At 64.7% G+C, this 14,919-nt stretch overlaps 3 protein-coding genes across 3 annotated transcripts; 1 reads left to right on the top strand and 2 right to left on the bottom strand.

The window, feature by feature from the left end:
• Positions 1 to 10: 10 nt before the first annotated feature.
• CHLRE_01g014150v5 (uncharacterized protein) lies at positions 11 to 5,919 on the bottom strand. The gene is made up of 14 exons (XM_043058364.1): positions 5,743 to 5,919; positions 5,215 to 5,290; positions 4,838 to 4,914; positions 4,393 to 4,565; positions 3,944 to 4,053; positions 3,530 to 3,658; positions 3,123 to 3,248; positions 2,723 to 2,831; positions 2,320 to 2,406; positions 1,980 to 2,129; positions 1,579 to 1,697; positions 1,279 to 1,383; positions 1,036 to 1,083; positions 11 to 858 (listed from the first exon to the last, which is right to left on the bottom strand). The coding sequence occupies exons 1-14, from the start codon at positions 5,871 to 5,873 to the stop codon at positions 607 to 609; spliced, it is 1,692 nt and encodes a 563-aa protein (XP_042928278.1). The 5' UTR covers positions 5,874 to 5,919; the 3' UTR covers positions 11 to 606.
• A 100-nt stretch (positions 5,920 to 6,019) lies between these two features.
• Positions 6,020 to 9,155, top strand: CHLRE_01g014100v5 (uncharacterized protein). The gene is made up of 5 exons (XM_043058363.1): positions 6,020 to 6,157; positions 6,274 to 6,389; positions 7,176 to 7,249; positions 7,483 to 8,355; positions 8,614 to 9,155. Exons 1-5 carry the CDS (start codon positions 6,057 to 6,059, stop codon positions 8,998 to 9,000), a joined length of 1,551 nt encoding a protein of 516 aa, XP_042928277.1. The 5' UTR covers positions 6,020 to 6,056; the 3' UTR covers positions 9,001 to 9,155.
• A 22-nt stretch (positions 9,156 to 9,177) lies between these two features.
• Positions 9,178 to 14,869, bottom strand: CHLRE_01g014050v5 (uncharacterized protein). Its single transcript, XM_043058362.1, has 12 exons — positions 14,708 to 14,869; positions 14,582 to 14,640; positions 14,340 to 14,409; positions 14,139 to 14,208; positions 12,368 to 12,531; positions 12,045 to 12,172; positions 11,823 to 11,919; positions 11,504 to 11,587; positions 11,186 to 11,299; positions 10,822 to 10,969; positions 10,530 to 10,610; positions 9,178 to 10,301 (listed from the first exon to the last, which is right to left on the bottom strand). The coding sequence occupies exons 1-12, from the start codon at positions 14,762 to 14,764 to the stop codon at positions 10,147 to 10,149; spliced, it is 1,227 nt and encodes a 408-aa protein (XP_042928276.1). The 5' UTR covers positions 14,765 to 14,869; the 3' UTR covers positions 9,178 to 10,146.
• Positions 14,870 to 14,919: the final 50 nt, after the last annotated feature.

Below are 14,919 nucleotides of genomic sequence, written 5' to 3'. Positions count from 1 at the left end.
CTGGGTCGCACAGCTGCTGCATTTACAAGTAACAAGCCGCCCGCAGCGATGCTGTATAACCCAATTGAGATGACAAAGGAAGGCCCCAACCCTGAGTTTGTGTGGATGGCAGTCTGCCTGGCCACAGCCATGTCTCTGCTATGCTTCCACCAGGGGGTGCACGGTATGCGCCCCTGGAGTTAATACGCCATCCTTCCGATACCGGCCTCCAACTATCGCACTTGACCGCCTTCAACGCAGACTATTCAGGTAATTCAGCATCTCACGCTGAGACTGCACGCTCCTCATAATGTTGGCACCAGGGCCTGCCCAGACCAGAGGGCCACACTCAACGCAGCATTCGCTCCATCCACGAGTCCTACAACTTACACCCGCGGATTGCAACAGGAGGACTTGCATGCGTGGAGATTGAATCGCATGCATGCATGGAATGCCGGTAATACTGCGTCTGGGAAAGTGACTTCTGTACCGCCGGGCGGCGTGCGGCGCGCGATTAAACCGGACCGTCCGCCGTCCCTCACGACGTCTAGCTGCTCCTGGACCCATGTGAGATGACCGGCCCTTGCCACTACTAGCTCGCCGCTGGGCTCTCTACCTACCTACCCCTCAAACTACATGCTCAGCCGTCAGCAGTGGCTCGTACACGCCGTGTCTGCTGCCCACGCCGGCGTGCAGCGGCGGCGGAGTCAGCGGCCGCTGCGGCCCCTCGCCCTCCGCCGCCTCCCCAGCGGCCCCGCCTTCCGCCGCGCCTCCCGCTGCGCCTGCGGCCGGCGCCAGCAGTCCCGCCGTCCCCTCAGCGCCGTGATCCGCCGCTTCCGCCGCGGCTGCCGCGCGCGCACGCTCCTGAGCATTGCGCGCCTGCAAAACGACACAGGCAGAGGACGTGGCAGTGAGTTGCCGGATGAAAATAAATAGGTTCCAACGGATAGACAACTCATGCGCGTTCCCACCCCGCCGCAGCGCCTGCACCAGCCACAGCCTTCCACCGGGCACCAGCGCTCAAGCCACGCCGGCATTGTTCGCTCGAGCACCCACCTCCCTGGGCCAGTCGAAGTGCAACGTGCTGCCCAGCAGGATGGCCGCCTGGCGGCGAGAGCGGTGGGACGGAAACAGGGCGAATCAGAGCGTACGCAATTAAGCAGTGGTGCTTACGAGCCTTGAGTACGTATTTGAGTAGCGAACACCTCAAAGCAGCAGCAAGCGGCAGCAACCGGGACGGTTCCACCGGCCCCGCACCCACAGCTCCCATCCACCCCACCCACCCACCCACCTACCCACCTGCAGCGCCGACGCCCCGCCCATGGCCAGCCACAGCCCCATGGCGCCTTGGTGGTAGCGCAGGGCCAGGACGGCAGCGGCGGGCAGGCCCAGCAGCCAGTAGGCCTGGGCATGCGGCAGCAGGGGATGGGGCAGCAGCAGGGGGGAGCGGCGGTTAGGAAGCAGACTAGAAAGTCGTGCAGCGGTTGTGGTAGCCCGGGCAACACGTATCTAGCGCGTACGCATTCTCCCTAAACGCTGTACCCTCCACTCCACAGCACGTGACTCCACATGTACGTGAGCCCCTTTCCCCTCACGCACCCCCAGGTTGACTTTGAACGCCAGCTCCTGCCGCCCGCTGCCCCTCAGCACGCCGCTGGTGACCGACGCCACGCTGTCCGCGATGTTGCTCAGGGCCAAGACCGGCATCAGCCGAGCCACTGCATGTGGAGCGAGCGAGGCGGCACGAGGGCAGACCAAGTAAGTGGCAGTGCTGTCAGAAGCAAGGAAGGGGCAGTTCGATGCAGCCGCGGATGCAAGAGCCGACTTTGGAAGCCTGGCGCCGTGTCCGGCCAATTAGCGCACCAACCTCAAGCCCGCCGCATGGCGCGACTCAACACAAGGAATTATCCATGCAGGTGTACGGGCGCAGGCGCTCACACAAATACACGAGCCCCACAACCACAATCACACAAACGCCACAAGAACATAGAGGAGCTCACCCAGGTCTATGATGGCTCCGTCTTCAGTGTACAGCCGCGCCCAGGGCCGCGGCGCCGCCACCAGCGCCCCACTGGCCAGCAGCGGCGCTGCCGCCCCCAGCCCCAGGGCCACCAGACCCGCATAGCGAGCCGCCGCGCCCCGGCCCGCGCCTGTGGGCATCAAAGCGAGATCGTCAAAGCAAACCCGCTTACGGAGCCGAGTTGAAACCAGAGACCTTATAACTGCTGAACCGCGCATGCGCTGAGCCCGACCCCGGGAACCCAGCAGCATCTGACTCTCCGCTAGCGAGCAGCCTCGCCTGCTGCTCGCTCGCTTTCCTTCCCCAGCTCTCTCTCTCACCCAGCTCGTTGGCCACCCGGGTGGAGGCGGCGGCGCCGAAGCCCTCTACCACCATGAACAGCAGCGCGTGCGTGTTGAAGGCCAGGCCTGAGGGGCAGGGGGTTCGGGTTGCGGTGTTGTGGAACGAGGTGGTTGGAAGGTGCTGCCATTGAAGCGGACCAGGGGCCACCAAGCACAGTGCGTGTGTTTGGGAAACGTGCAGCAGGGTACGTAGTACGGACTGCCGAGTACCGGTATGGAGTGCCCCAGAAGACTAGAGGACAGCAGCACCGCATGGTATTTTCGCCGTCCTCGGTCGCGGCAGCGTGCACGCGCACGGCGTCACTCTGGCAGCCCCGTGGCCGCGCCTGGCACGCCACCCAAAGGGTGCGTCACGCACCCATTGCGACAGTGCCACACCCACCCATTGCGCCCAGCTGCACTTTGGCGTCCGGCAGCGCGCCCGCAATGAGGATGATTGCCTCGTAGGTCCACCAGTCCAAACAGATTGCGGCGGTGGAGGGCAGCGCGATCTGAGGGGGGCGCATTCGGGTGGGTGGCGGCGGGCGGGAGATCGTTTGGCTGGGCCAGGAGATGCTTAGCACGAGGATGGCTTGGCAAGGCAGCAGGAGAGCACCGAGGTGAAGCGAGTGCGCGGACATGAACAGGCTGGCTTGTAGATGTTACCCTCATGTGGCGCGCCACCCAGCTGCAAACCGACCGGGCTGGCAGGCTACCATGACGACCGCCCCGACCCCTACAACCTCATTTGTGCTCCGTCACGCCCCCCGCCCGAGCCCCGCGCCCCCCGTACCCCCCCGTACCCGCATGTAGTCTCCCCAGCCTGCCAGCGCCTGCCTGCTGAAGCCCCTCCAGGTGCGAGTGGCGGGCGTCTGGCGGCACGTGTGCAGCCACACCATGGCGCCCAGCAGCAGAGCCAGCTCCAGCGCCTGAGTGTGTCGAGGCAGGGGTTAGACAGGTGAGCAGGATAAGTAGAGCAGAGCAGGGGGCCGTGCTTGCATGGGACGCGCGGGAGGCATGAGGGTGCTACTGAATGGACAGGCGAGGTGACCACCAGCACTGCTGCGGAGTCAGGGTGTCGCGCTTTGGCATCGACAGGGCTGCAACCTTGCCCTGCCGTGTCTGCCTAGTCTGATCGCCAGCGCCACGCACCCGCGCCACCACGTCCTCCGCCACCCCCAGCCCGCGCAATCCAGGCGTCCGCACCCACCTGCAGCACGTTGTAGGCCACCGCCGCGCCCACCATGCCCAGTTTGAGCTGGAACATGAACACGTGGTTCACCAGCGGCGTCAGTGCGGTGTGCAGCACAGCCACCACCGTCAGCGGCGTCACAACCGCCTGCAAACACGTGCGTGTGGGAGCTGGGTGGGTGGGGGTTGCGGGGCAGTAGTGTGCGGAGTGCAACGCTGAGATAGATATGTCCTGCGAGGGCACCGGCCATGCCAACCGTGTGGTGGCTCAACTGCAGGGAAGCACACGCGCACCCTTCCCAAACCCCTGCCTCCGCTGGCCAGCTGTCGTGCTTCAGCTGCTCGAGCACCACCATCCCCAACATCACCCACGCGACTTGCAGCCACGTCCCGTCCAACTCCACATCCCTCCCGCCTCCGCACCGCCACCCACCTGACTGCGCAGGTAGGAGTTGATGCATGTGCTCACCGCCCACATGCACAGCGCCGGCCCCAGCAGCTGCACATAGCGCGCGGCCAGGACAACCACCTCCGGCCGCTGGCCTGCGTGTGCGGTATGCGTGCGTGCGCGCGTCAGAAAGCATATGCGTCTGATGGCATGCTTGCGTCCGTGTACCGGATGCGCGGGTCTATGGTGGGAGGCACGTAACACGGGACATTTTGCCATCCGTGTGCCAGCCGGCGGGCCGTGTCAGCAAGGTGTGTGTCAAGGTGACCAGGCAGCTCCCCCAGGGGGCGAGGCGCCCGCCCCGTTGCCGCATCTGCTCCAACCACTGCCTTCACCCCACCCCACCCCACCACCCTACCACCCCAACCCCACCCATCCACCCACCCCACCACCCACCCACCCACCCACCACTCACCCACCCACCCACCACTCACCCAGCACACGCAGCATGATCCAGTCCGCCTGTGTCCACAGCGCCAGCGGCACGCAGCACGTGGCCAGGCACATGAGCGCCGCACGCTGCAGCACCACACCCAGGGCGCCGTGCCGGCCCGCGCCGTGCGCCTGGCCGCAGAACGTGTCCACCGCACTGCCCATGCCCACCACACTGCGTGTACGGTTCGCATTGCATGGTGTGCATCGTGACTAAGGTGTGAGAGCCAGCGGCCACCGGGTGATGCATTCCGCACGTGTCAGTTTCCCGGTGCCATGACATCAGCCCTACGTGGGTTCCACCAGCTCACCCAACCTCAATCTCTTCCCAGATGGCCCCACCTGCATTCCCATTACTGGTCGCATCAGCATTCCCAGCCGCATCAGTTTCCCATCCCCATCTACATTCCCATACCCATTCCCCCAACCCCATTCCCAGCCACCCACAGCGACAGGCCGGTGATGTGGAACACGGAGCGGGCCAGTGTGATGGCGGACAGCTCCAGCGCACCCAGGTGCCCCACCTGCAGGGGGGAGGCGCAGGGAGGAGGGACACAGACAGAAGGGACAAAGGCAGGTGGGGCACGAGCAGCAGGATAAAAAGGCGGGAGAAGAGGAGGATGAGGAGCTGGTGTCAGGGCCGTAGGGTGCTGCTGCGCGCACAGCTTTCCGGAGATCAGCCAGCTGTGTGTTGTTGCGGGCGCTGTTGCCAACGCTGTTGCCGTTCACTGGTGCAGTACGGCACGAGCGTACCGCACGACCAATCTGATGCTGCAGCCGCCATACCGTGTCGCAGCAGTGGCGCCACCCGCGCCCGTGCGCACCTGGGCTGTGGTGACCAGGTATGCGAAGAAGCTGACCACCTCACTGAGGCTTATGGGCACAGCCAGGCCCAGAACACTGCAGGGCAGCGGGGGTTCCGGTGTTGGGGTTTTGCGTTTTGCGTGGCGTGGTGCGGCAGGTGGTGGGCGACGACAGCCGTGGCCATGGAAATCGTGTGAGAAGTGTGGTGCGACTGCATGCACTGCGGCTACTGGTTCATGTGTAGCAATGGTTAGCCATGGGTCTGTGGCGGGATGCAGCCGGTCGTGACGGGTAGATGGGTTGACGAATGGGGACTGGTGGACGTGAATGCGCCAGCCAGTGCGGCAGTGCACACACGCTTGTCGTACCCGTCCCACTGCACTGCAAAGTGTCCCACAATGGAATCATGCTACTCAGCAGCACGTGGCTATCCTGTGATGCGCGGTGCCGTCTATCCCACGTCTGCGCTCAGCCGCGCGCCCGGCAGGAGCTCGGCGGTTCGGCTACTGCCCGGGCAACGTGGCGCATCAACCCCCGCCCGGGCGCACCGCTTGGACTCGGCCCATAGCCGCCTGCGTGGCTTGTCTTCTATCACATTGCTGCTCCTTGCAACTGCGCCGAGCGAACTTGTCGTTAGGAGGGCCTCGCGGGCTCGCTCCTCTGGTTCTGTGAGTCCCATGGTCTACATCAAGGGAAATGAATTGCTATTGTATGGAAAGCAGCTTTCCGGAGAAAACGACGAGCATAACTGAATAATTGGGATTGTGCACTGCCGATTCCAGCCTGGCTTTTTTTGCCAAAGTGCAGGTTTCGACTGATTCATAACATGAAGTAATTACAGTTTAAGGAAAGGTAGTCGAAAATGATAGGAGCAGACGAAGAGGAATTCCTTGAGCTTCTAGTAGCTAATGAGCGCATACAGAACCTGATAGATCGCATTCGTGCGCGTGGCAATCCTATTCGGTGAGGTTATACTGCATAGCTGCAAAGGGCTACGGTTGTTGAGGAGCCTCCTTCATCGCTCAATTGTTGATTGTCGCCGCCGGCTCTTCGGCGCACGACGGACTGCCGGTGCACAGGCAAAAGCAGGCGCTGCTCCAACTTAAGCAGTCCGTGGAGAGCCGTGTCACGTACGCGGAGGAGGCGCGCCAGGCTGGGGTTGTGCCGTTGCTCACACGGCTCCTGGGTATCACAGGTGAGGCACAACCCAGGGCGGTGCACTACGGCCGTGAGTGCTTGGTGTCGAGCAGTGCAGTACATAGACAAACACTTGAAGCGCGCATTACTGCGCGGTGTTATGGTGCAGCGATGGAAGCTGCGGCGCGGGGCGTGTGTGCCAGCAGTGTGCAATACGTGTAGCGCCATTCCAGTGTGAGCAGTGATGCTGGGCCCATGCCGCTCCTGTGTTCTCCCGCAATCTTATCAAACGCACACCGGTTTATGGGTCGGCTCGTCCGCTGCACGCGCATATGCAACTTGGCCCCCGGCGGGCTTCCAGGTCCGGCGGATGATGCGGATCCGGCCCTCGCAGGCAGGTGGCTGGCCTGGGCAGTCACCTCAGCGGCCTGAGCGGGCGGGAGGCGACCGGAGTGGGGCGAGCTGTTCATTGGGTTGAGCGTGTGCGGCGGCGGCTGGCGTATGAGCGCGTGCGGCCGATTGTGGTTGGGAGACGTGCTCGTGGTGCTTTCGTTGTCGTAGGGCATGTGAACGATGTGTGGGGTGTGATGGCCATGGAGACCATGCGCACGGACGGACGCATGCAGGCGTGGGCAGGAGCTTGCCGGCCGCATGCCCTGATTGCGGCTGAGCCCGCGGCCGCACACCCCGGTCCCCTGCGTCACACCACATCGCTGCCATCCTTCATTCGTCACTCAGCCAGCCCTCCACCCATCCCGGCGCTGGAGCAATGTGCCAAAGCACGAATGCATAAGTCGACCCTTGAGTACCGAAACCCTAACGCCCAAATCCCAACCTAACCCAGATGATGAGGAGGTGATGGACGCGGCATCAGCCGTCATCGCCGCCTGCTCCGGACCCATGGCCGCAGCCGGCAAGGTGCGGGGTGTGTAGTGCGCATGCAGAAGAGCACCGCCCAAGCGCGCAAGCATGCGGGGACCGTCGAATGCTGTCAGGCCCACACCTGCACCCGCGCACACACACACACACACACACACACACACACACACACACACACACACACATACGCGCGCACACACACACGCACACCGCATGTAAACACACAGACGATGCCGGCCCTCTCCCCTTGTGTTGTTTCAACACACTTGCAGACGGCTGTGTACTGCTACGACGGCTGGGTGGTGCGCATCCGCGAGGCGGCGCTGGGCGACGGGCTGGGCGCCAAGGTGTGGCAGGTGGCGCACCTGCTGTGCCTGGAGCTGGCGGCGCAGCGGACCGCCATCGCACACATGGCGCGGCAGGCGTCGGCGGCAGCGGGGGCAGCGGAGGCGGCAGAAGTGGGGGTAGCGGGAGCAGGGAATGGAGTGGCGGAGGGACAAGGGTCTTGGCCGGGGGAGGCGAGCGTGCGGGTGCTGGAGCTGGGCAGCGGCTGCGGCGTGTGCGGCCTGGCGGCGGCGGCAATGCTGCGGGGCGGCGCGGGCGGGGACGCGGTGCAGGTGGTCATGACGGACGTGGAGGGGGCGGTGCTGCGCAACCTGCGCGCCTGCATGCACATGAACGCCGACGCCGCGGCTGACGCGGAGGCGGCAGCTGCGGCGTCAGCTGCAGGGCAGTCACAACGGCAGCAGACGACGTCCCAGCAGCAGCAGGAGCCCCCTGCCCTTCCCACCGACGAGGAGTTGTTTGATGGCGCGGAGGAGGTGGACTTCGGTGCCGACCTGCTGTCTGGGCTTATGAACGGCAGCGGCGGCGGCGAGAGCGCCGCAGGCGATGACGCCGGCTCCAGCAGCGGCTGTGGCAGCGGCAACCGCGCATCTGGAACGGCGGGGGCGTCAGGGCCGAATGCGTGGGAGCGCGGCAACACCAGCGTGCGGCTGTTGGACTGGATGGAGAGCGTGCGGGCGCTAGATGAGGGGCCGGAGGCGGCGGCCGCGGCGGCAGCGGAGGCGGCTGCCAAGGGCGGGCAGGACATGCCGCCGCGGGTGGCGCTGGAGGAGCGGTTTCCGCTCATCATCGGATCCGAGGTGGGATCTGGGGAACTGGGAACTGGGGACTGGGGACTGGGGACTGGGGAGTGGACTCTGCTTGTTCGTGTGATGGGGACTGACGGCCGTGCGCCGAGGGGCACGGGGGCGGTGGAAATGGTGCTGGGGTCTGCCGCAACGCCACGACGTTCTTCTGTCGCACCCATTTAGGCGTCTCAGCCTCGGATCCACAGCTTCCCACAAATGCATGCATGCATGCCGTACTCACACGCCCGCGCTCGCGGCTGCCGTACACAGGTGATGTACGAGCGCGCGCACGCCGAGCTGGTGGCGGCGGTGGTCGCGCACCGCCTGGCCCGTGGCGGCGGCGCGCTGCTGCACTGCGCCGTGCGCGAGCTCAAGGTGTTTGCGCACTTCGCGGCCGAGTGCCGCCGCCGCGGCCTGCGCTACCGCCGCCGGGTGGTGGCGCCCGCCGCCATCTTCGCCGCCGCGGCCGCCACCAGCGGCGTGCTCATTGACGGCGCTGGCAGCGGCGGTGCGGGGGCGCCGGCGATGTGCCCGTTTGAGGGTCTGTTGGGTCGGTCGGATGAGTACGAGGGGGGCATCGTGCTGATGGCGGTGGACCACGCCGCGGCGCCGTGCGGCCACTGGTACCGGGACGACTGGGAGGAGGTGATGGTGTGAAGCGGCATGGGGTGCGGGCGGGAGGGATGGGAGGCCGTGCTCGTGAGGGTGAGCGTGTGGGGCAGGAGCGAAGAGCTGTGTGGGACGCACCTGATGGCGGCGCGGTGTGCGCGGCGCGTTTGGTGCGAGCGAAATGAGGGACAATCAAGGGAAGAGCTGTGAAATGGGCTGGCGTTATAAGTATTATGTGCGATAATGGCTGAGGGTTTTCATCATGCCGTTTATTCAAACAACTATACATCGAGGCCATCCTTTACGGGGCGGGGGCATGAGACCGGTTGGATGCGCGTGCGGGAGGCGTGAACGGTGCTGTGAGCGGTGCTGTGAGCGGAGTGTCTTGAACTGGGATAAGCGTGCATGCGAGCTGAACGTGACTCCAGATTCACAGCGTGACACGAGAAGTGCGTGAGCAAGAGTGAGCGTCGCGTGCAGTCGTTCATACATTCGTGATGTCGTGAGGATGGTATTGTGGATGGGGCGCGGCATACGCACTAAGCAATGTCGAGCGTAGCACTTTAGGTGCCAGATACAAAGCGAGAATGCGAAACAGAGGCAGACAGTACGTGGTTCGAGTGCCCGAGGACCTGTGAGACCGTGAGGGGTCGAAGAGCTGGAGTGAATGCGGCGTGCGCCCCCGCTTTGCCCACATTGGGTTCAGTGGTGTGCATGCATATTTAACATACAAGCGCACAACCAACGGGATTGTACACTCATCAACACAGCACCAACCTGTTGAATTTAGCTGTCGGAAACTGGACTTCATCCTGCACCTGCCTTTGCTGCACCCTCGGCCTTTAGTAGTTCAGCGGATACCCCAGACGTCAGTCACGCCTCCCAGCCCTAGCTCCACGCAAGCCACGGCTGACCACACCGTACGCCGTGATTCGCCACACCACGGCTCCCAACCCTATGATATCGCTGCCGCCGCCGCCAGCCCACGTCTGGTACCGGCATCTAAGGTCTCAACGCCTCCACGTCCGCCAAACACGCCACCGTTTCATGCCCGTCACCTCAAGCTGCCCCCTGACTCAATGTACTGCGCCCCTGCCTGCACCGCATGCAACCCTCAGTAACCCCCTGCCAACCCTGCCCCAACCTATTGCCTGCCCCCTGCCCTGTCCCCCACCCCGCACACGCCTGCCCCCCTCATTGCCCTGCTGCCCCGCCCACGTGCATCCCCTTCACGTGGTCCTCCAGCCCCTCCAGCTCGTCGTCGTCGTCGTCGTCGTCGTCCATTTCCTCGTCGTCCTCCATTTCCTCGTCGTCGTCATCATCGTCATCGAACAGCTCCTGCGCCTCCTCTGTGGGGCGGCAGCAGGAAGGAGGACGCGGACAAGGCGCACAGGCATGCGGATTAGGAATATTGAACTCCACAGAGGTGACAAGGGCAGGGCTGAATACCATAGAGCACACAGCAATCGCGCACTCAGGGCGGGACTGAGTAGGCGCGAGCAGTGAGCAAGCAGGACCAGACTGCGCTGCTTGGTCTGGTGTGCCACTACGGTACATGGTCTGGCGGCGTCACGCACCGTCTTCTAGGTTGAGGTGTGTGGATGGCCCGGCGCCGCTGCCGGATGGCCCCGCGCCCTCGTTCGCCTCCTCCGCCTCCTCTGCAGGGCGGGAAAGGAACAGGGGTGCGGCGTGACGTCTGCGTCAGCAGCGGTTTCGCCAATAGAGCGCGCAAGCCAACGATCCCTGCGATATCCCAGTCACGCCCCGGGGTCCTGAGACAACCCATCTCCTTGCGCAGCCCCTGCTCGCCCCCTCCCAGTACCAAGTCCCCCCCCCCACCGACTCCCCCCCCCCCCCCCGCACACGTACCCGGCACTGGCCCCAGCTCCGCCTGCTGCCTGGCCGCCTCCGCCGCCGCCGCCGCGCGCTCGATCATGGCCTTGATTTCCTCCTCCTCGTCCACCTCGAAGCCGTACTCGTCCGCCGCGCTGGCGTCGTCGTTGGCCACGAAGCCCTCCTGCAGGGGGGGAACCGGACATGGGGAGGGCGGGGCCGAAATGGGGAGGGTGTGGAAGGAAGTTCGGGCCAGGATGACAGGCCACCTTGGTGTGTGGAGGAAAGAGCTAGTTGGGACCAAGTGGGTGTGATGAGCATGACGAAGAGGAATGTCTGCACCAGCCCAACACAGTGCAGTAAAAGGCGCCAGGCCACGCCGCGCGGCGGCCTCACGCACCTGCATGAAGATCTCGCGGCCGTTGAGGATGCCCTTCTTGCGCCGCTCCTCCTCGTCCGTCGCCCGCTTGGCCGCCTTGGCCTCGCGCTTCGCCCGGTGCCAGGCACTGAACGTCTGCGGGTACGGGCGGGCGTAAGGGTGCGTAAGGAGCGGGGCCCAGGCATCAATTAACGCTGGCGGTAGGTTGCCGACTCAGAGCGTCTCCGCGGCCCACACCACTGGCCCGAATCCATCGGTTGGTACCACGTACCGGCAGTGGCTCAACTCGGCCACGCTTCGCCACAATCCCCTCGCCCCTGTCCTGCCGCCCTGTCTCACCTCCTGGGTGATGGGCGTGCGCGCCACCACCTTGGCGCGCTCCTCCTCAATGGACTCCGCAATGTCCTTGGTGTTGCGCGCCTCCTGAGGGCAGGCGGGTGGGCAGGTGGGCGTGAAGGAAGCAGGAGGTTGGGGAGTGGGGACCTGCCCGTTGGGCGCCACTCCTCCCCAGGTACTGCAGAGGTAGTCCACTTGGCCCCCGCGAACGCGCGCCGCCCCTTGCTGCAGCCATGTTTCACTGGCACCGGCGGTGCATCGAGTAGCTCCTCGCGGCTACTCAATATATACCCGCGTCCCAGCCTTCCCACTCTTCTCCCACCTCCTCTAGCAGCTCCTTCATCTGGCTCTTGAGCACGTAGTTGTGCGGCAGCGCGTGCCGGTACTTGCAGTCCTCGCCGTTGGGGCACTTCCAGAACCTGGAGGGCGGAGGCAGGGCGGATGGGCGGCAATTATTGTACGGTACATGGGAAGCCAGATCCTCGGGTACGGTATGAGCACCCCCATTCACAGACACCCGCCCACCCACGCCCGCCGTACCCACCATCCATACAGCTTCTTCTCCACGGCCTCCAGGAAGAATTTGCAGATGATGTCCGTGGGCTTGTTCTCGTTGGCGTGCTTCTGCTTCACCGCCGCCTCCAGCGTGGCCTGGTCCCAGTCCTCCATGCCCTGTGTGTGAACATGTGTGTTTGCATGTGTGTTTGCAGCCAAGAATGACGCCCACATTGTCCCGGAGGAAGGCGAACACACACACACATCCTCTCCCCTTGTGTCATCCAACATGCATACAGGCACACACGTCAACGCTCGGCGCCCCCCGGGGCTTTCACGCTGGGCTTGGCCACATAACACCCCCTGCCGCACCTCCTTGTCCTCGCCGTCCTTGCCCAGGTCGCGCTGGTCGGCGTACAGCGAGATCTTGGGGCCCTTGCGCTCCACCGACAGGTCGTGGCTGAACTTGCACTTGTTGCCCTTGGTGCACTGGTTGTGGCGGAAGAACTCGCACACGATGGACTTGGGGTCCACGCCTGCGCAGTGCGGTAGGGGTGGCGGGGGAGGCGGATGCTTGTGTGGGTGGGCATGACGGGCAGTGGGGAAGCGAGGAGAGCGCGGGAGGTAGGTGTCGAGGGCAGGCGGCTGGATAGTCGGCCAACCCAGCCCGGTTTGGCCATTCAGCAAAGCGTCCGTGAAGCGCCAAGAGGCGGTGCTGGCGGCAGGCATTGCGCCGCCCCATACCACGACGCTGCGAGCTGGCTGCTCCTGAACTGCAGCTGCTGTGCAATCATGGGCAGAACGGCGTGAGCGCAGGAATGGGCGGACAGCCAGCAACGCCTGCTGCCCGCCCGTCCCGCCGCAATTGCATCTGCGCCTCGGCAGCACCTCTGCGGCAACGCGCCAGCCAACGACCGTTGAACCCCTACCACGCCGGCGTGAGGCGGTGCGTCAACCCCTCCCCGCTGCCGCCTCCCGCCAGACCCGCCAGGCTGTATGACGCACCAGGCGAGCTGCCCTGGTAACCGCTGTACTGCCACACGCCACCGCCAGGCCGCCGCACGGCGTACGAGCTGCCAGCTGCGCCGCACTGTACTCCCACTAGGCCAAACCTCCAGCCCTTTCTGTGCGGCTGCAGCTCCTCCCCACTAACACCAGCTCCGCGACCGCAGCCGCATGGCCGCAGGCACCCAGGAGCCCTCCTTTGCAAGGGCTGTAGCAAGGGCTGTAGCGCTGCCCGGCCGGCCGCCCGCCCGCCCGCCAGCTGCCGTCCGTTTCCCGCATTCGACAGTCGCCTGGCTGCTGCACCCCGGCCGTACTTGCCGCCGCCGCCGCCTGCTGCCATGCGGCTCCAGAGTCAGTCGTAAGCGCGCAGTTGCCGCGCGACTCACGCCGCTGCATGAGCCGACGCGGCGTGGCGTACGGCGGCGCGCCACACCGCCGCTGCGCCGCTGCCCCGCCAAACACAACGACTGCCTATGCCAGCATGGTGTTGCTGGCAAGCACGGCAAGGCGCATCAGGCAGCGCGCGCGCTGGGACGGGTGTGCTGCAGCGCCCCTGTGCTGCGGCGTGCGGGCGGAGCAGCTGACGCCGCACGCGGCTCAGAGCGACATGGTTGCTTGGAGGCGACTCCAGCGCCCACCGTCCGCCTACAGCTGCTGACATGCTGCGCCTGGGTTGAGTCTCTGCGGCAAGCACAGCTCCATCCCCGGTATGGCGCTGTGCACGCCTGCTGGCAGCCAGCTGGCTTGCCACTGCATATGCACCCAGCTGGCCCTGCCTTCAGCCGTACTGTATCCAGTCCGCTTGGTCAGGTTCCATTTCTTAAATGGAAGCATCCCCTGTCGCCGGTGCTGCCGCCGCCACCACCGCTGCTACCGTACCACGGCTGCAGTCCGCTGCCAGCTGCTGCTCCTGCGTCCATGAGCCTCCCTCGGCCCCAGCATTTCGAGCCCCAGCACCAAGCACCGATTGCTGAAACTGTAACTCCAGCGATAGAGACCACGGAGCGGGCGCAGCCCGGCCAGTGCGCACGGACGCCCTGCCAGCACCACGCGCCGCGGATGGCGACGTGCCTGCCGCCGAACCCGCACCCACACCCCAGTGTACCCCGCATGCCCAGCTGGCCTGACGTGTACTCACCGTCCGGCACCTTTGGCTGCTTAATGGTCGGCAGAAAAATGTTGCCCAGCTCATCCGGAGCCTTGTCCTTCTGCGCGTGGGAAGAGCGGGTGCGTTCAGCCAGGCCGTGCTCACTGGAAGCCCGGCGAAAGCCCTACACCTGCGTCGCCCGCCCGCCCCCACTCGCCCACCTCGCCGCCCCAAAAGGATCCCAAGACTTACCTTCTTCGCCTCCACGGGCTTGTAGGCGCCAAGGTTCTGCGTCGCGTTCGTCTTGACGTTTTGCACATACCTGTGCACACGCACACAAGAACCGTACACGAACACGTTTGCGCAAGCACAGGATTGTACAAAACTTCAGCGGCCCCAGGCACAAGAACGGGCGCGAGCAGCAGGTAGGGCCGCTTGGCCCTCGCGCAGCCCGGGCCCGGAGGATCGCAGTCGCTTTCACAGGCCCGCCTTACTTTTGCACCTTGGCCGACTTGTTCTTATTTTTAAGGCCGAAAGTCTTGTCCTCAGCGGCCTACGCGCACGGAACACCCGTCAGGAAAGCCTGCAATTGCTTGCGGCGGCACGTCGGCAGTCCACACCTTCTGTTTGGCAGCCGCTTTCGCCTTGTCTACTTTGGGGGCTGCCTTCGGCGCCATCGTTCCACGAGCGGCGAGCGCGCAGCTGAGTGTTTTTGGAAGGTTTGCGTCTGAAGGGAGAAAGCAACTGCTGCCAATCCTAAGTGTTGGCAGCCTAGTCTGTATATTCAGTGCTTAATTTGGCGGAGGCAAACACGGGTGAAAATGTGCCGCTG

The sequence above is a fragment of the Chlamydomonas reinhardtii genome, chromosome 1 (assembly GCF_000002595.2).
Source record: "Chlamydomonas reinhardtii strain CC-503 cw92 mt+ chromosome 1, whole genome shotgun sequence".
Lineage (NCBI taxonomy): Eukaryota > Viridiplantae > Chlorophyta > Chlorophyceae > Chlamydomonadales > Chlamydomonadaceae > Chlamydomonas > Chlamydomonas reinhardtii.
This window is presented reverse-complemented; position numbering and strand designations above follow the sequence as displayed.